Genomic DNA, 21,971 nt, shown 5'->3' on the forward strand with positions numbered 1-21,971 from the left:
GATTGGATTCGGGCAAATTGCAGTGAAAAAGGAAAATGAAAACGCCTCCTAGATGAAGCCTTGGGGGCTATTAGGTGTAGTTTCCACTGTTGCATGTGCAATTGGAATTGATGTGTCATATGTTCATATTGTCACTGCTCATAAAGCCCAGACTGAATCCTTCCATTCGGGAGCTGCCCCGCGTGGAGAGGTGACTCCCATGTCCTTCTGTGTGCTGTCTAGCAAAAGCAGTGTAGAATCCCAGAGGAAAAGGGAAAGTCACAGCTTTGGTGATCATTTAGATGGTGATGGCTGCACAAGGAGAGGCAATTTCCCAGCACAAGGGTGACACCTACCTGAAGCAACTAAATTCTTTCTAAAAGGGGCCAAGGCCTGGTGGGGTGTTTTGTACAGCTCCAGCTAACTGAGCACTTCAAACTTGGAGGTTCTGAGTCCCCTGGTAAGTCAAACCAGGCCCAGTGACTAAAAAGGAAAGGGCTCAGGAAGCCTTGCTAATCAGATGGTGATGGTGCAGCCAGTCTCACCCCACTGTCATTTTGGTTTTATGTGCCATGGATAACATCATGTATGAAAATGACACTGAAACAACTCTGATTCCGCCCATGTGACTTTGTCAAACCAACGTAATATGATTCAAGTAAAGTTTAACAGATCCCAAACTGAAATGACCTGAGCCCCTGTAGCTAGTATTTGTATGTAGGAAAGGATGGCAGTGGAATGTCTCCATGGCTTTTTGACCCATCTATTGCCTGCTGTAGTTATTGACAATGATGTTAAAAATTAGCAGGCTCATCACATGGTCTCTATGTGATGAGAATTCTTTTATATCACATTCTGTATCTCTTCTTTTAAGACTTCACAGTATGAACCTTATTATTTCTAAGCTTAACTCTTGACACATAAGCCCAGGTCTTAACAGGTAAAATGTTTTTATCTTTAAAGGAAAAACATTTCATTCAATTTACTGTTCTCAGAAATCTAATTCAAAAATCATAATTGAACAAATGCTTTTTTGTTCTACCATGATGTTGACTCTCCTGAGAAATTGCACCTTTGGGGGAGTAAAGTAAATCACACTGACGGAGAACTGTGGAGTAGTATGATCCATGGGATTTTTTGAAAGACATGAGTTTTCGCTCTTGTGATGTTATGGTTATTAAAAACAGTGGTTCAAAGAGCATGTCTTTTGAAGGATATAGTTGCTCCAAAGGAGAAATTTCCCTCATAGTTTCTAATCAGCTATTTGTTGATTAGCAGAGAAACGAGTGCAGAGTTATAGCCTACAGGGACAAGATAACACTAAAGGCTTGTGTCCTCAAAAGCACAACTGTTAGGATGCTGAATCTTGAGTCAATAGCAGAATGTGAACTTACTATACAATATGTGAAACCTAAAAAATCAGATTCACTAAGAAAAATGACTTTGGGAAAACTGGATTACAATAGGATGAAAAAAAGTTGTTTCCTTACATCTTACCTTTGAAAAAGTACTTCCCAGAGTGTTTAAAATCTAAATGAGAAAGAATCCCCCCAAATGAAATAAAATAGAAAAGTTTCATAAACATATCAGAAACCACAAAATATAAAATGATAATTTAGCAAATTTGAGTACATCAAAATAAAATTTTCTTTTAAAGATCATTTTTGCAGATGTACAGAGACATGTTAAAAGATATTACCAGAATCTAGACTTGAATTTGACATGTATATAGAGAATAGGAAGTGAAATATTAAAAATTAACAAGAAGAAAACTTAAAATCTCATGGAAACAATAGGTAAATTATGTAAATACATATTTCATGGGAGAGGAAATAAGAATTGTCAATAAGTATGATTAGAGATGCTCATCTTCATTAGTAATAAGAGAAATAAAAGTTTTTAAAAAAATGAAAAATCCATGTTAAAATTTTTCTAATAAAAATACTTTTCTTCTATGATATGGAAAAAAATGAGAAATCAGTACTCATCATATAAACAAATAATGCAATTTTGGATAAGTCAATATTTATGAGGCTGTGAAGTGGAAGAATAAGTTTGGGAAGCCATTATAGAGTACAAATTTGAACTATTAAGGAAAATTAAAATTGTCTATATCCCAAGACCCTGCAATATTTTTCCTGAGAAATATTTCACCAAGGGAAATTCTTGCACAAATGCATTAAAGTATATATACACAGACATTTTTTTCTGCACTGTGTGTGTTAATTTCAGGCAACATCCCTGTATATAACTAGATGAATAAATAAAATTTGATGAGTGCATAAGAAAGAATATTATATAGGCACAATATCAGAAGCATCAATGTAGATCTATATTCAAAACAATATGCATGGTTCTTAAGAATAATTTTTAGTCTAAAAATAGCAATAAACCCTAGCGGTTTTGCTCAGTGGTTAAAGCATTGGCTCTCAGACGAAAGGGTCCTGGGTTTGATTCTGGACAAGGGCACAACCTCAATTGCAGGCTTGATCCCTGCTCTGGTCAGGGAGCCTATGGGAGGTAACCAATAGATGTTCTCTCTCACATCCATTTCTCTCCCCACCCCCCCCACGCACACATTTCCACAGTCTCTGAAAAGCAATGGAAAAATATCTTTGGGAAGAAAAAAAAAGTATCCAGCAGTCATATAACTTTCAAGCTTTCCAAATCCTGATGAATCCTCCACTGCCCACGAGGTATGAATTTCCTATAGACTTTAAAGCTAAAGTGCAGAGAACATTTGTTTTTATGATATCGGAACATGAGTAGGGTTGTTTTGTAAAAGTCCTCAGGAGAATATGGCGAGGTAATGATTCAAAGATGAATTAAAAAACAAAAAATACTTTTTTTTTTTTTTTGGTACCAGCAGGGTCATGAAAGAGAAAGCTAAGTTGCTCTAAATAAAATGGTATGGACAGCCCTGGCCAGTGTTACTTCGTGGTTAGATCATCAGCCCACACACCAGAAGGTCACAGGTTCGATTCCCGGTCAAAGGCACATGTCTGGGGTCCCTCAGCCAGGTCCAGGTACATGTGGGAGGTAACCAATCGATGTATCTCTCTCACATCTCTCTCTCTCTTCCACTCTCTCTAAAAGTCAATGAAAAAATATCCTTGGGTGAGGGTTAACAAACCCTTAAATAAATAAGTAAATAAATAAATAAATAAATAAATAAATAAATAAATAAGTATGGACACATCACAATAAGAACACTAGATATGGGGAAGAAGAGGAGAACATAGCCAGAGGGAAAAAGGAGACAATTGGCAGAAAAAAATGTTTGTGCAAGGACAAGGAAGTGAAGGTGAGAGACAGTCTTGCTTAAGACATTAGTGGAATATTGAGATGCTGGGAGAGTTTTGTATAATGTGGGACACACACACTCATGCACAAACCCTTTATTAACTTTCTACTTGCTCATTAAACCTTTTAGAGATAGATTTGGTGGGGAATAAAGAACATACGCGTTTTTATGGTGCATGCTGTATCTGGACTTAAGGTGAACATAAAGGAGCCTGGTTACGTCACATAATTCATTGATTTTTGCTTAGCATTTCCATGCCTTTAATGTAGGGATTAGAGTAATTGGAAATTAGAAACTCACTGGCTTCAAGAAATTTATGATAATAATGGATTGTTGGGACAGAAAACTTACTGAAGTAATTGATGAAAACTTGATGAACAACAATATCTAAGTAAAATATGTAGATGAGAAAACTATTATGGTTGGAAAACTTGATTCGGGTGGGATGTTGATTCCTGAGGAGGATTCAGCAGAGCCAGAGGTAACATTCTTAGGAAGGGAAAGTACTGTGAAGCATAGGGGAGGGCTTTCAGGTTGAATGATTCCAATATGAGAAAGTAAGAGATTTTTTTTTCTTCCATCCGCAATAGAACCACTTAGCAAGGTCAGCAGCATTAAGTTACAAGTTATTTTTCTTAGGTTTTATACACTATCTAAAGCACATCAGTTTTTCTTTGAAATTTTAATACAAACCATAAATTCCTTATAACTTTTTCATTAACCAACGATAAAACACAGAATATCTTTTATGACTTCTGAACAGAATTTGTCTTAATGAAGGGAATGCCCAAAGAAGACAGTGAGACAAGAATTCAAGGATAGCTAGTTAATTTTGAGATAAAGACCAGAAATATTGGGGAACTGAGACAGGAAAGGGAAGACAGCTTGTTCTTGTGCCAGTACCAGGCTGTTTTGATTACAGTGGCTTTGTAGTATAGCTTGATATCCGGTATTGTGATCCCTCCAACTTTGTTCCTCTTTCTCAAGATGGCTGTGGCTATTCAGGATCTTTTTTGGTTCCATTTAAATTTTTGAAGGATTTATTCTAGATCTGTGAAATATGCCTTTGGTGTTTTAATAAGCATTGCATTGAATCTATAGATTACTTTGGATCATATGGACATTTTAATTATGTTAATTCTGCCAATCCATGATCAAAGTATATTCTTCCACTTATTTATGTCTTTTTCTGTCTCTTTTTTCAGTGTTCTGTAGTTTTTTGAATACAGGTCTTTTACCAACTTGGTTAAGCTTATTCCTAAGTATCTTATTTTTCTGTTGTTGTTGCAATGGTAAAGGGGATTTTCTTTTTAGCTTCTCTTTCTGATAGCTTATTACTGGTCACATGGAGGGACCTGAAGAGTATTATGCTAAGTGAAATTAGCCAGTCAGAGAAAGACAAATATCACATGATCTCACTTACATGTGAAATCTAATGAATAAAACAAACTGACAAACAAAATAGAGACATGGACATGCAAGAATGCAATAGACTGAGGATTCTCAGAGGGAATGGGGGACAGGAAAAGATTAACCAAAAAACATAAATGCATATATGCATAACCCATGGACACAGACAATAGTGCTGTGAAGGCCTGAGGAGGGGGCGGGAGTAGGAAGGAGGGGGTCAATGTGGGGAAAAGGGGACATCTGTAAGACTTTCAACAATAAAGAGAATTTTTTTTTTAAAAAAGAACTCTATGAGAACTATCTGACTCTGCCAGAAAGAGCAATATAAGAAAAGTAGGCATACTGGAAGAAGAAGAGAGGGAGAGGGAACAGAGATCATAATCAAACAAATGGTTGACAAGAAATTTCTAAACCTATGGAAAGAGCTAGATCCTCAAATCCAAGAAGCACATAGAACACCTAATTACATCAATCCAAAAAGGCCCTCTCCAATGCACACTGTATTAAAACTGTCAAAAACTAATGAAGAAAAAATTCTCATGGCAGTCAGGGAAAAGAAGAAAGCAACCTATAAAGGAAAACCCATTAGATTATTATCGGACTTCTCAGGAAGCCTTACAAGCTAGGACAAAGTGGAACCAAATATTCAAACTGCTGAAAATAAGAAATCACCCACAAAGAATAATATATGCAGTAAAATTATTTTTTAGATATGAAGGATATGCCCGGTTGGGCGTGGCTCAGCAGTTGAGTGTCGACCTAGGATCCAGGCGATCAGGGTTCGATTCCCAGTCAGGGTACATGCCCAGATTGCGGGCTCTATCCCCAGTTGAGGGCGTGCAGGAGGCAGCCGATCAATGACTTTCTCATCATTGATGTTTCTATCTCTCTCTCTCCCTCTACTTTCCTCTCTCTGAAATCAATAAAGATATATTTTAAAAATATATAGATATGAAGGATAAATGAAGACTTTTCCAGATATACAGAAGCTGAGGGAATTTACCACTAGAAAACCTCCATTGCAGAAGATATTTGCAAACAGCTCCATAGGTGATTAATATCCAAAATATATAAAAAGCTCATACAACTCTACACCAAACAAACAATCCAATTAAAAAATGAGCAGAGAACCTGGACAGACATTTCTCCCAAGAAGACATGCAGATGGACAACAGATATATAAAAAGATGTACAACTTCACTAGCTATTAGGAAAATGCAAATCAAAACTACAATGACATACCACCTCATATCCTGAGTGGCTTATTATCAACGAGACAAGTAATAAAGTGTTGGAGAGGCTATGGAGAAAATCCCTTATTCACTGCTGGTGGGAATGTAAATTAGTACAGTCATTATGGAGGATCCTAAAAAAATTAAGAATAGACTTATCATTTGACCCAGCCACCCCTCTTCTGGGTATCTATCCAAAAAATTTGAAAACATTTATTCACAAAAATATATGCACCCCTATGTTCACTGTAGAATTATTCACAGTGACCAAGACATGGAGATAGCCAAAGTGTCCTTCAATAGATGATTGGGTAAAGAGGATGTTGTACCTATATACTATGGAACACTACTCAGCCATAAGAAAAGATGAAATGCTGCCATTTGTGACAACATGGATGGACCTTAAGAATAGCATGCTGAGCAAAATAAGTCAGACAGAAAAAGCTAAGAACCATATGATTTAACTCATATGTGGGATATAAAGTTGAAAACCACAAATGAACAAACAAACAAAAACACACAGATATAAACAACAGTATGTTGGTCACCAGAGAGAAGAGAGATGGGGTAGTAAAGGGCAAAGGGGTCAAATACAGAAGAAGATTTGACTTTGGGTGATAAGCATGCAATGCAATATACAGATCATGTATCATAGAAATGTACACTTGAAACTGTATAATCTTATTAACCAATTTCACTCCAATAAATTTAAAAAATTTATATGTAGGCATATTATTTTCAAATTATATACAAAGAAAAAGAAAAATACTGAAAGAAGCCCAAGGGAAAAAACACCTTACTTATACAGGAACAAAGATAAGAATAGCATCTGACTTCTCCTGAGAAACCATGTGAGCAAGAAGAGAGTAAAATATTTACAGTGTTTAGAAGAAAAGAAAAAACACACCAAACTAAAATTTTGTAGCCTAAAAAATTACCCTGACTTTCTCAAACAAACAAAAATGGAAGGAATTTGTTGCCAATAAACCTCAATGTATAAAAAGAAGTACATCATGACCAGGTAGTATTTATCCCAGCTATGCAAGACTGGTTCAACACTAAAGAACCAATTAATGTAATTCATCACATAAACACGCTAAAGAAGAAAAATCATATTATTGTATCAATAGATGCAGAAAAAGCATTTGACAAAATTCAATACCCATTCATTGCAAAACTCTCAACAAACTAGGATTAGAGGGGAACTTCCTCAACTTGGTAAAGAACATCTACAAAAACCTTAGCTAATATCATACTTAATGGTAAGAAACTCAAAGCTTTTCTACTAAGTTCAAGAACAAGTCAAGAATGTCTCCTCTCACCCCTCCTTTCCTTTTGTTTTTTTTATTGTCAACAGCATTACTGATGTCTCTCCTTTTCTCCCTTTCCCCCCTCCACCCAATCCCTACCTCCCCACATCTTCCCCATACTATGGTCTGTGTTATACTGAAAGTCTTTGCTAATTCAGTAACATAAGAAAGGTTATAAAAGGTATAAAGACTTGGAAGAAAGAAATAAAACTGTCTTTGTTCACAGATGACATGATAATCTATGTAGAAAATATGAAATAATTTACCAAAAAACGTTTGGAACTTATAAGTGATTATAAAAAGTCTGCAAAATACAAGGGTGGTAGACAAAAGCCAATATTGCTCTCCTATATACCATCAATGAACATGTAAAATTTGAAATTAAAAACAATATCATTTCCATTAGCACCTTCCAAAATGAAAAATGTAGGTATAAATCTGGTAAAACATGTACAAAATTTATAAGGAAAACTACAAAACTCTGATGAATGGTACAAAAAAACTAAATAAGTAGAGAGGTATTTTATATTCATATATAGAAAGGCTCAATATTGTCAAAATGTCTGTTCTTACAACTTGATCTATAGATTTAATGCAATCTTAGTAAATATTCCAGTGAGTTATTTTATGGATATAACAAACTGATTCTAAAGTTTATATGGAGAAGCGCCTGGCCGGGCGTGGCTCAGCAGTTGAGCATTGGCCTGTTGTGGGCTCGATCAATGACTCTCTCATCATTGGTGTTTCTATCTCTCTCTCTCTCCCTCTCCTTTCCTCTCTCTGAGATCAATAAAGGTATATTTAGAAAAGAAAAAAAAAGTTTATATGGAGAAGCAAAAGACTCACAACAGCCAACACATACTAAAGAAGAGTAACAAAGTTGGCGGACTAACAGCACCCAACTTCAAGATGTACTATAAAGCTACAGTAATCGAGACAGTGTGATTGGTAGAAGACCTGACAACTGGACATCTTACATGCAAAAAAGAAAAAAAGATTCTAGCACAGACGTTACACCCTTCATGAAAAGTAACTCAAATTAAATCATAGATGTAAATGTAAAATTCTAAAATATAAAACTCTGAGGAATTAACATAGGAGAAAATCTAGATAACCTTGGATATGATGATGTTTCAGAAACAACACAAAAGGTATGATCAATGAAAGAAAGTATTGATAACATGGACTTTATTAAAATTAAAAGCTTCTGCTCTGAAAAATACAATGTTGAGAGAATGAGAAGACAGGACATAGACTGGAAGAAAATAATTCAAAAGTTCTATCTGACAAAGGACTGTAAATTTCCCTCTCACAAATGTGAGGCTGGAAGAATGAGGATGGTTAATGCTTTGATCTGAAGGTGTGATATGTGTTAGACAATTAAGGCAGTTGCACAGGTTGTAAAGAAAGACATGGCAGGAAATTACATTAAAATTAAACTTAAAAGCTTTTAAGTTTTCTATATTAAAAAATAGAAGCATAGTTTGGAAACTGGTGTAGTTTATAGATTTTTTCCTGACATAACATTTTGAAATCCTTATTTAGCTTATCACCCTAAATGTATATCTGTATTACTGTGTCATAGGATAAAATGGTATCTGGTTTGATAAATCTTATTGTTGAGTTATATTGGGGGGGGGAATAAAATTCATACTTCAATAGATTACATTATGATTAAATGACAAAATCATTTTAACTTTCTTAAAATGTTTTATGCATAAGACTGCTTTCTAAATAGTTTAAGGATAAGAAAACTGAAAATTCAATAGAATTTTTCTCACAGGGTGACTTTATAAAGGTTCATAAAAGTAAACTAAGAAGTGTAGAGTACTAAGAAATAAAAAAAGTGTTATCAAAAATTTATAAGTGAAGTTTCTTTAGCCACTAGATGGCATATGTTAGCTGTGAATCTCTCTTGAACAAAGTTTAAGATTTGACACGACATGTTTCCACAGAGTAATACATTTTCCAGCTATCTCCTCTTCCATCCTTCACAGTTTTGTGTTGCTGTTTAAAACTAACAAACTTTTACATATTTGTCAAAGATGTTGTAATCAAATAAAATATTTTAATAGTTGAATAACATCACATGATGCTAACATAACATTATATATCAAACAAATGGTGATGGAAGACTTGACTTGGGGTGATGAGCACACAGTACAACATACAGATGATGTATTATAGAACTGTACACCTGAAACTTATTTAATATTGTGGGGTCTCTTATATAAGAGCACTATTCCCATTCATGAGATCTAAACCCTCATGACCTAATCACTTTCTAAAGATCCCATCTCTAACAATATCACATCAGGCATTATGTTTAAACATATATGAATATTAGGTAATCACAAATACTTAGTCCATAACATTCAGCTTGCATGTACCAGCACAAGTTGCAAGAGTGTATATGTCACTAAATCCTGAGGGTGTTGAGGTTAGTTGATCTACAGTTCTGGAACATGAAATTGACAATGGAGAATTTATCAGTATGACTGGTGAATAATCTCAAAAAAACCATGGGTAACATGTTCCTGGAAACTTAGAAAAATAAAGAGCCACACTAAATGAAGTAATAATTGCAGAATGTTCATAGCAGATGGATCAAATGGCTCACAGAAATGGCATTCTAAAGGAGATATTATATATGTGTAAGGACAAAAAAACCCAAACAGCTATTCTTCACAAAAGGGCCCAGAGAACACTGAATTTGCTAAATCAATAAGGAATCCACTGGTGAGAGTAGCTCTTTTCTGTGGGCCAGAGCTGATAGTAGGAGTTTCTGTTACAGGATTGTGCACTCTGATTGCAAGGAAGATAATAGGATACCAAAATGAGAAAAGTTATGTATTTATGAGTCTGAAACAAGAAACATTGCAACAAGCAACATGGTCAGAGTAGCAGCTGAAAATGTCTGTCACACAGAGTTACGGAAATGGTTACTAGGACACATGATTCCATATACAGTCAATTAGGGCATTTCACAATTTATACAATTAAGAGCATTCAGAGATCCATAATCTGGAGATTTAAGGAGCTATCCCAATAAAAATTTTGATCCCAAAGCTGAGATATTTTGAAGACTCAGATGGAGCATCTGGGTCCTCATGAAGAGGAAAATTACCTATTAATACTACAGAATATGTATGTGGCAATAATCCTTCTAGTAGCCTTTCCCCAAGAGAAACTTAGATTATTTTCTTCTATAAATGATCACTGTCAAAAAGGGAATATCAGACATTTTAACAACTGTTAGATACAGGGTTCAAGTTGAAATTGACTTGTTCAGTCTGAAGCATTGCCATGGCCTCAGACTTAGGGCTAGTGGAGGCCAGGTAAAAATAAATGAAGTCCCCACCCAAGTCTCCTTCACTGTTAGTCCACTCAGCTCACACTCCATCTGGTGAGCATTTCCATGAAGCCCAGACATATAATTGGAATGGACATACTAAGTTGTTGGAAGAACCACATCATTAGTTCCTTGATCTGTTGAAAAGGCCAGAAGTTAGTTTCTGAAACTGCCCCTCCATAGGAAAGATAGTAAATAATAAAACAAACAAACAAACATACAAACAACAAGAACAAATCAATAGCATGATCTAGGAGTAAATGGAACATGACAGGAACTAGTGCTACCCTTAAAGATATAAATGATGATGATAGTCCACATAAAAGTCCCATTTAATTCACAAGCCTTTCCTCCACAAAAATTAGATGGTGTCTTGTGGATGGAGAAAACTGAAACTCAACCAAGAAGTAGCCCCAATTTCAGCTTCTGGGCTAGATACAGCAACTCTACTAGAGCAGATCAATACAGACTCAGGTAAATACAGGTTGTCCCAAAAATGTATACATACTTTAAAAGCTGATAGCTGAATTTTGAAAATGAAATGCATTTTAATAAACACTGCCTTTATAATTATTCAAAGTGTGTGTATACATTTTTTGGGACACAGTATAGTATAAAGAATATATACTATATATTCTTTGGTGAATATATCATTTTTATGCATAAGAGAAAAATGGGTTTATATTCACAGAATAGACAGTAATACATATTTATGGTCTTGCTCAGATTTAGGTTGATTCCCTCACTTTTTGTCATAATATCATCTGAAGGATCCAGGATTAACTGGACATAACATCGCAATGTTTCATTGTATCTAGGTCATTATAGTAATTGTATAGATGAGCAAAAAGTGGTAGGAAATTTGAAGACCTTGGTAACTGGGACATTCCTTCTAAAATAAAGGAAATTGTTTCACTTTGTACTTCCCACTTACTAAGATGGAAGGGCAACACCTGGTAATAACAGTGCACTGATCTATTAGGTGACACTAAAAGCTAACAAATTTGAATGGGGTTCAGAGCTGGAAAGGGCTCTGCTACAAATTTAGGTTACAGGGTAAGCTGCCCTTCCTCCTGGGCCATGAGACCTAGCAGGCATCTATCTACAATACTAAAGGACTCCGGTGAGAAAGGAATCATATGGATTTTAGGGAAAACCCCAATAAAAGAATGATAGTGTAAACCCACAGGTTTTAGTGGCAAGGCCATGCCATCTACAAAAGAGAGCTCTACACCACTTAAAAAAACACACAAATAAAACCAAAAAAACCCCATAAAAATAATAAACAGCTTCTGGTGTGCTAGAAATAAACTACCTGACTATGGAATACTAAGTCACCAAGTGGCTACAGCTGCTCCTCATGAGCCAGGTTCTATCAAACCAATCAAGTGAAAACCTTGATTGGGTGGAGCCAACAATTCAGGGTAAAGCAGAAGTACATCTGGAATCAGGCGTGTTCAGTGCCAGAGGACTTGTTAGCTACGTGAGCTGGTGGTCCCGACCCCTGTCTTTCATTGCTGTTGCACTGACATTTCTGCCTCAGCTCACATCTTTGGAAACGGGGTATCCAGGTGCTGGAGGAAGAGAAAGGCTGTTTGTTTCCTGTTGAGCTGGCTCAGTATATGGACGCAAGCAGAAAAGAGACTTCTGATGCTGCTGCTGGCCTGAAGCAACAACTGCTATTTCACATCTCCCTTCCTGACTGCATATTTTTTATTCCTTTCGCTCTAGGCTAGAACCACAGATGGTTCCTCTGCTGCAGCTGTGTCACAGTTCTACTCCGGCCTCAGCCTTCTCTCACCGCTGCAGGCGTTGGTTCCCAAGGCACTCCTGCAAGCCAATGGCTGCCGGAGAATTGTTTTCCAGGGAATCTGACTTAAGACGCTACCTGACTTGGGATGTACACTTGGGGAAAATCTCAGCAAATGCAAAGTTGCTTTTTGTTACTTCAATATTGCTACTGTTTTTTCAGCAGAACTCTAAAGATTTTGAGGTATGTTAGGATATTGGAATTAGGTAAGAATATGGTCTAGTTCATTGTTGAAAAGGTATGAAATTGTTTGCCACTTAGATATTTGATGTTGTCTTTTGAAAGAGACAACAAATCCAGTCTCTGAGTAGTCTAATAAAGAATTCAGTCTTATTTCACGATATTGGATTCTTTTAATTTACACATTTCACATGAATGATCTTTATTTTTAAATGTCTTATTTTAATGTTAGTTATCGAACTATGAATGCAGTCTGAACACAACTGGAATAATCAATTTATTTTTCTATTGGTATTAGTCTATCATTGTAAATTTTTAAACTAGAAACAAACATCTCTACAGCAAGCAAACCTTAGCATAATTGCAGCAGTAAAAGTCAGACCTATAAAGATATGTGACAGGTTACACAAAATATCCCCTTATTTTGAAAAATTAGGTACTATTTTATTGCTAAAAGCTGTATTTGCAAAAGGCCTTTTCAAATATAGCAAGTGACATGAAGATATGGTGACCTTTATTCTGGTTAAAGTCAAATGTCTTCCATTGGAATCACTTTCTTTTCTTAATTGCTCAACATCTTGACTTCACTTGTCTGACTGTTGAAAAGATATTGCATTCCTGTCACTGAAGAAAAAGAAGAAAAAAACTTTGTTAAAATATTTATAAAAACTTGAATGACTGTTAACTATTGGAGGCACAATTTGACCAATAAAAGATAATAGAATGAGAAATATTTTATAATTGTAATATTTGGGGGAAATAACTTTTATCATTAATCATTGGTTCAGCAGGTGTATATACATTTCAAAAAATCTTCATTGATTTTGGTATTCTGATTCTGATAAAAAGCAGATTACTGCTAGACATCAGAATCAACAATAATTAACAGTATTTCAAATTATTTATAACATGAACAAGGAGATTAGGGAGAGATCTTTAGGTTAATAAAATTATCTCCCTTAAAACATCATAGGAAACATATATTGAATGCTGCTCCACTCCACCAATGAATTTTCTTGACTCCCTCCGAATAAACCAAGCAGAGTCCACCCTATGCTCTTGAATGCTTAGCTTATCTTGCTGATGAATTCTTCTCTCAACTGTCACATCTGTTTGAAAGATTAGAAAATGATACAAAATATACACGTACTAGGTACACACACATGCACACCCAAACAATATTGTGAATCCTTAGCCTAATCCTCCTTCACTTATTCATTCAACAAATATCTACTGAATGTCATCTCAAAGAGACTGGGATTGCAGGCTCTGTATCCAAACCACTGGGATCTGTTTCCTGTCTCCACCATTTACCAGCCACCTAATGGTACGTAAGTTACTTGACCTCTTCTGCCTCACTTCTTTATTTCCAAAACGGAGCTGTCAAATATAGTGCCTACCTCCTACAATGGATGTGACCATTAAATGATTTTAGGCATGTGCTTGATACATACAAAAAGTGTTCAGTGGTCTAGGAATTTTTGTCAACTGCTGATTGAAGGAACATTTTTTTTCATCTGGTACGCATATTGTTATATGCAGTTACTGATCTGCAAGGCTTTATCTCATGAACACCCTGAATAAAGAAACTAATTAAACATCAGAATGGTTGTGGGAAGAGAGGGAGTCAAGAAATAACAGATCAACATTGAGAAAGCAGTTAACATTGAATATGGGACTTGCATTCCTAGAATTTGTGGCACTCATTTAATAAACATTATATGGAGGTGTGGTGGTTCAATTTCTATGTAGATTGTATTCTGGCATTTTATATTAGGAATCACTCATCTTCCTTTCCCTTGAAATGGGAGTAAAATGATACATTTTAATAGCACATTTGGTATACTTAACACACACTTTCACTTTTACTAATTTCTTTTTTTTCAATATAAATGTCACAATTATTCACAAAGACATGAAAAAATGGGAGAGACCATGGTGAACAAATACAGACAAGTGATTTTTTTTTTCTAACTAAAGGAAACACAGTATGGTGAGTTGGCATACATTGAAAGTATTCACTCTACAGTGAATTCACTAGCCATGAAAAAACATTGAGAAATGCCCCTGTTTCACACACACACACACACACACACACACACACACACACACACACACACGAGAGGTCAAATGTAAAGTGAAGAAAATTATCAGAATGGAAATGGGATTATTATGAAATTTATACCAGATTCTATAGCGGGGATAGATGGAAAGTTCTAGAAGGGAAGTCTTTGGGGGGAAAAATATAGCAGTATTAGAATTGGGTTCTCTATAATAGGCACATGTAGAAATAACATTAATTTGAGGAATTAGTAAAGCATGTTATTTGTTGATCAGTAAGAAAACAGAAAGTCAACTATAATTCCTGGAAAACCTAAAACAATGAAATAAAGTAATATTTCAAATATGAAGCGCACTAAAACATGTCTTAATTATAAGAATGTATAGAAAGTATTAAAAAGAATGATTTAAACTTAATTATAACAATCCTTCCCTTATGTAGTATATGTAGCTCATAACACTAGGTCTGTAGAGTGATGGCCTCCAAGGCTAGGCACACACACGACAGGATATGCACAAGACAATCCAATTACCATAGAAAGTCTGTCGGGAGTTTTATTATTTTTATTTTTCTCATTTTTTGAAATCATATTTGTCTGTTTTTTATGCATATAATATAGTAGCACAGTACTTTTCATACAGACACCTGTATATAATGTGTCAAAAATACAAACATTAAGGTTGTGCTCACAATTTATTTTCTGATAGAAATGTGCAATGAAAAAGGTTTGGAGAGCAATAATATAGCAAATAAAATTATTCCCTGTATCATTTGGTTCTTTAGTGAGGAGCATGGATATAATCACAATACAACATGGCTTGCTATTTATCAACTTTTAGAATCAAATTATTAGAATCAAATTACAGTTTCCTCTGGAAACTGAGACTCATGTGAATGGTGGGGTGCCATGGGATGAAGTAGAAGGCAGTTGCTTTTCATTATAAGTTCTTATGTACTACTTTACTTTTTATCATGTTCATGTATTATTTAGGCACTTCAAAGAAAACCATATTGTTTATTTTTAAATTGAGCTTAAGGTTAAATTTTGTGTTCTGATGGTGACATCATGTGTTACATTAATCCTGTGGTTCATTAATCAAGAGACTGGGCAGTAATTCAGATTGGTATTTTACAACTAAAGTAATTTAATATATTTGTTAGAAGTACACATTTCCAGGTCTATCTTCCTGGAGATACTTTGGTGAGGCTGGGACCAGAAATCTATTAATTAATAAGCATCTTAGATTATTCTTATGATTATTTAATCTAGGAAAACATTGCTCCTAAATACACTTACTGAATTTTTAATGGGAATATCAAATTGTCTTTTTGATAAATTTTCTATGGCATACATGATTCCTATCTAGATTTTTTTAAATTTAAAGTTAAGACTTATACATTTTGCATTATACATGCCATAGTCCAAGTATACCACGAATAGTAAGTAATATATATGCTTAGTAGTATATGTGCTTAATGTGTTTTTATTTTTTTCTATTTTATTTCAAACTCAGCCAACATCAGGCTTCTCTCTACTTACATACCAACTTTTGATGCCTCATTTCAATTGCAGTTATCACCCAAGAAATAAACAACTCGCTCATGCTACTGGGTCTTTTACTCTCATCCTGCTTCACTTCTCTTACCTTCCCCTTCTAGGTTTCCATCACTTGTACCTTCTGATGGGGTCCACCTACCCTAATCCTAACCCAATCATCAGCACTTGAACAAGAAAGGTACTAAGAGTGTCAGTTCTCTGTGTAGAGCAGTGCTTCTCAATCCTGGCTACACATTAGAATCACCTAAGGGGCAAATAGGTTTTTAACACACTCCAGTCCTAGTCAACGAGAACTTCTGTGAGAAGGACAGAGGCACCAGCATTTTTTAAACAAAAATGATACCTCTTATTTACAGATGAGGAAACTAAGACTCAGAGAGACCAAGTGGTTTCTCTAAGATAATATGGAAATTAAATGAAGCTATGACTCCAACTTAGATCTTATCCTGCAACCCAAATTCTTCCTTCTATGTCTTTAATACCTGAACCATACAATATCTATTGTTTGCTCCATCTCTGATTTCAGTAAAATTTCTCTTTATCTTAGCATTGTACACACACAATATATGCATACATATGCACACACACACACATGAGAGAGAAATATAGGCACAACTCTACCCTATTTTAGAACAAAACTACTTTCTAACTATTACTTGGAAATATTCATGTGTTCTACTACCTTGTTCCTTTCTTTCCTTCTGCTGGAAAATCTCTGGGAAGAATAGTTCACACCTGCTTACTCATTTCCATTGTCATTAATTCTTTGAAACATGATATTTAACTTCTTAAAGCTTACCAGCCTTGAATCTCCTCTTACACAAACAAGATTTGAGTGCTTAGTATTTGGTTGACAGTAGGGATAAACATTCAGTTAATATTTCTAAAGATCTTCCAAGAAGTTTATAGTAAAAAGGACAGACCAGTGATATTCTATATGGCAAAAAGTGTTTTAAGAGTACAATGGAGGTGTGCCCAAAGGAAGGTTATCCAGGGATTGTGATGTCTGAGTTGTATTGCTTTACATGTAGGAGTTAGTCATTGAAGAAGAGTGAAAAGGTCAGAAGGGAATGAAACAGAAAGGTAGTGTAAACAGAATACATAAAATGGAGTCCTCTGCAAAAGAATAAAAGTATGACATATCGTGACAGAGTAGTGAGCTATACAAAGGGTGTTATATTCCCAGAATTAATGGCATATATCTGTGGTTGTATATGTCTAAGTATATTGAAGAGCATGATTGTTTTCATTAGCTAAGGATTTGGAATTTTGGCAATATGAAGTTGGCCCCACATCTCTTTTTCCTTATAGGTTAAAATTGGAATAATAATATTACCTTCTTCCTGATGGTTTCATGACAATTGCATATTAAGATTTTTTTTTTTTTTTTTTGGTACACCAGGCCTAGTAGTTAGTACATACTTATATAATGTTGTCTATATTTTTAATCATTATGTAGTAGCAGTGGAGGTAGTATTTGAAATTTTTGAAGAAAATGCAGAATAGAAACAGGCCAATTAGGGGCATTAAGCATTGCCTTGGCAGACAAAAAGTGATTAATTAAGGCTATTTAGGTAGCAATGGAGACTAATGAGAGATAACAGAAGCATTGAATCTACTTGGATAGAGTTTGTGAATTTTCAGAATATAGGTTTAAAAAGGAGTATCTGAAAAATTCATGAATTGTGATTAAGAAAAATTACATAATAAATTTTTGAACAGTAGAACAATTTATTATTATAATGTACTTGACCTTTAAACAAAAATAAGAATTAATAATTTCCTTAATTTATGCATAGTTTGCCTAATTAAAACTTGCCAGCACATTGGTTAATCACTCCGTAGTGTTTCTCATTAATATTGTGAAATATTTTCCATGCTTTTAGAACAATTTTAAACATAGGAACATTGATATTGTATTTCATTCTTACCAGGATCAATTGCACGTCCATCATAAACTCTTGATGGCTAGAAGAAAATTTACAGTTATTATTCTATTCTAAATGTGTATTTCTATACATAGATGTTGACATTATCAATGACCTTAAAATTCCTAATAGGATTACTATTTTGTAATTCACACTCACTCTATCAGAGTCATTTTATACAACAAGAAATTTGACAACTGATTAAAATGATTATCTTGTTTAATCCTATTATTCATGTATTAAATAAATATTTATAGCATATTGAAAGCTTCCTTATAGTTTCTTAGCAATTTCCTTGTTGATACTAAAGCTTTACTCAGGCATATCCAAGACACTGGTCATTATTATACTTTGTCTCCAGGGCAGCTAAAAAGACTATGCACTGGCACCTTCCTATCAACTACTGAACAATGTGTTTAGAAAAATCAGAATTAGGCCATAACTTCCCCCAATAGCCAGTCATTGGAGATATGGATAAAGGGCAATTTCAATGAAATTTTGGAGAACAACTCTTGTTTGGAATGAGTGAGTAAATATTTGTAGGCAAAGAATTACATATGGCCAGGCTAGGTAGCACCTGTAAGGGTGTTATTATAAAGAAGAACAGAAAGGGAGTGGTTACTGAAGAGAAAAATGGGGTTAAGGGACGCACTTGGAAATCAGAATATTATGTCATGTCAGGCAATGTGAAATGTGAATGATCTAGAACAGAGAGAGAGAGAGAGAGAGATCTTCCCCTGCCCCCTAGAGAATACCAGAGAGGTAAGTACCCAAAGCATTACTTGAAGGATGGCCTTAGATAAGAGCGGGGCCATGTCTCTGAATTTGGGAAGGTCAGGCCATGTAGTACTGATGCAGACAGGTTTGTGGATTTGGTTCTAGGAGTCTGAGAGAATTTTAAAATCTAATTTTGTTTTATGATTGTGATGAGATATCACAGTTCTGAGTTAGAAGAGATGAAAGTATTAGAGATTTGGGAAAGCAGGAAACCTTGAAATTGTCATCACTGAAACTGGTAAAGTGAATTTATTAGGGACTAGACAGGTGTAGATGTATTGAGCTACCATTTAAAGTATGGCCATGAATGTGAAGTAAGTTCAGAATACATAGTTGTGTCATTTCCAACAGAAACATACTGATGCTTAAGTGCAGTCAAATGCAGATGATATCTGGATTTAGAATGAAAGACAAGAGTAGATCCAGAGGAGTTAAAAGAACTGATCTTATGTGATATCGGTGGATCATTTTTGTGGAGGTTTAATATGCCATGAAAAATGGCAAGAAAAGCAGTAGAAATAAACCCTGTGAGCCAGAAATTAATGTCATTGATAAACCTGAAGATAACAGTAATAACAGCAATTCCTGTTAAAACTAATGACACCTCAAAGAGCAGTAATTTGTGAAGAAGGAAGGAAACTGGTAGGAGAGGAAGAAATGGGAAACAATTCACTTATTGCATCTCCAGGCTCTCAGACATTGGGTTGTTTTTTGAAAAATAACCTCCACAGTAGAGTTCTTTAAAAAAATTATTAGTGCAAGAAGATGAAAATAATAGCATGGAGAGAGACTGACACATATGTATTATAACCCAGTGTCATAAATGCCATGATGGAGTATATGTAGCTTTCTATAGATGCACCTAACTAAGTACTTAATGGGATTGGAGAGGGTGGCAATGAGGATACGGGTTCAGCTCCTAAGTGTCAGAAAGACAAAGAAGGGAAAGCTGGTCCAGGTGGAAAAACTGCTTGTGAAAGACTTGGAGTTTGTGCACCATGCTTAATCTCAAGACTGTGCAACCTCTTTTCCACTGTTTTCCATCTATAAAAAGACACATTTTCTTCATGTGAGCCCCAGTGGTAATTCTTTTACAAAGTTTCCTCTGACTCGACTAGCTCATAAGGACCTTGCTGTTCTTGGAATGTTCTATGGAGATATGCATATTGGCATAAATTAATATACTACCATACATTACTCTCTACAACATTTTACTTGTATCTTTTTCCAGATGGAATGTGGGTTCTTCATGAGTGAAGACCATGTTTTATACTACTTTAAATTCTTTTTCCTTTTTTGGTATTGACTAGAAAATATCTTACCTATCCGAAGACACTGAGCCAAATATAGTTTTACATAAAATTAGTTCTGTAATTCAGTAAAATATTGTGCTTTGATTTTAATATTTAACTCCAATTTTAAATAAAACATAGCTAAATGAATATTTATTAGAAGAAACACTATAAGAGAATTTGTCTTGTAGTATAAGTTGTTGAATACCTAAGACATCAGAGGCATCCTTAGTAACACCTCCACTGTATTACCTATGTAATCTAATTTTCTTGTTTGCTTTTTTCTCCAGATATCAAAAGGGGAAAAACAAAGAGCAGTAGAAATTTGAATGCCACTTCACCAGTACCCACAATCAATGTACACTTTTACAGGAATATCAGACTGACATCATCAATGTCAATCACTTAAAGTTGAATATTAGATTTTCCCCCCTCAGTTTCCATTTTCCCTTTCAACTGATACACATAAATCCTCTCATTTGCCTTTATGAGTTATCATTTACTATAGTAATTTATTTGCAAGTGCTTCTTACTGTCTGCATGCTATTAAAAATAAAAGAGTAAGTATTGTAATACCTATGAAATGATCTTTCTCTCTGCCCTTACCTGATGATGTCCAGGTAGCAAGTTTGGCTTTGTGCTTGGTTTTGGGTCACTATTGAAAAAGTTTTCATGGCTATGAAAACATTAAATAATGGAAGTACTTGTTTTAATCTCTAATACAAAAGTATATTTTAGTCCATATAAACATAAATAATAAATGATTCAATAATTTAATTGTATAAATAAGTTGGTAAACAAGCACTGCATAATACTATAAACAGACCTTAAATTGGTGATTGACATCCTCTCTTATATAATAAATAACAATAATCTTATGTTCTTAATGAAATTATTTGTATTATATTAATTTTAGATATTTTTCTAGATAGAGACAATAGATCTTGATGCTGTTCCAAGAAAAAAAATTATAAATTTCATCTTAGATTCTTGAAAAAAAATTGTATTTGGTTTCATTCTTGTGGTATTTATGCCTCCTCTTTGTGAAATAAACAAATTCACTTGAAAATAGTAATACCATTAAACAGTTGGCAATAGAATACCAACAGTAGATCTTAATGCTCATCTGTAAATATGAGTTTGCTCTCTGATAGAATAGTATTACATGGCTAATAAGTATTATTGAATGAGTATAGGGCTACTTAAAAATTACTTTGATAAAGAATTTAGGGGTGAAATTAAACCTTTTAAATGTCCATCAACAGTTTATGGCTCTAAACTTGAAATTTAGTAAAGTGCAAAGGACCCCAATCTTCAAGCCTAAAATTTTGTTCTGTAAAGTATCAAGATGGTTCCTACCTTAGTACCTGACCAGCATCCTTGGTAGTAAGGCTGGGTAGACTCTGCTGATGCTTGTGACAGTGGGGAAAAAATCTTGAACAGGAAGGAGCACTGTAGATAAAAGGACAAGGAAAAAAGAGAGACAGTTTTACAAACTGAAACTTTTTTTCATCAAAATTACCAAAATTAATTCCTTGCTTTGATATTAATCAAATAACATTAAGTTTCCCAGTTAACAAACACTACAGACACACATAAATAATAAAACTTAACCTAAACAAAATGCAAGTTAATAAATACTTCTTTTGTATATAGAACTGAAAGTATATTTAAACCACTTCAATAAAAATTTCCATAAGAAAATATCAGATCCTTGGATGCTCAAGTTATTTCATATTACTTTGCTATTTCTATATTCAGAAAAAAACTATGAATG

At 34.6% G+C, this 21,971-nt stretch overlaps 1 protein-coding gene across 1 annotated transcript in view; it reads right to left on the minus strand.

Moving 5' to 3' along the window:
• LOC148092258 (cadherin-related family member 4-like) overlaps positions 1 to 21,971 on the minus strand; it is a 154,063-nt gene that overhangs the window by 16,939 nt on the left and 115,153 nt on the right. Inside the window, exons 21-22 of the mRNA XM_087820869.1 lie at positions 21,554 to 21,646; positions 20,801 to 20,870 (exon numbers count right to left, since the gene is read on the minus strand). Of these exons, the coding sequence (XP_087676995.1) occupies positions 20,801 to 20,870; positions 21,554 to 21,646 (163 nt within the window). The remainder of the gene's footprint in view (positions 1 to 20,800; positions 20,871 to 21,553; positions 21,647 to 21,971) is intronic.

Source organism: Miniopterus natalensis, chromosome 10 (assembly GCF_054644295.1).
Source record: "Miniopterus natalensis isolate mMinNat1 chromosome 10, mMinNat1.hap1, whole genome shotgun sequence".
In the NCBI taxonomy this organism is placed as follows: domain Eukaryota; kingdom Metazoa; phylum Chordata; class Mammalia; order Chiroptera; family Miniopteridae; genus Miniopterus; species Miniopterus natalensis.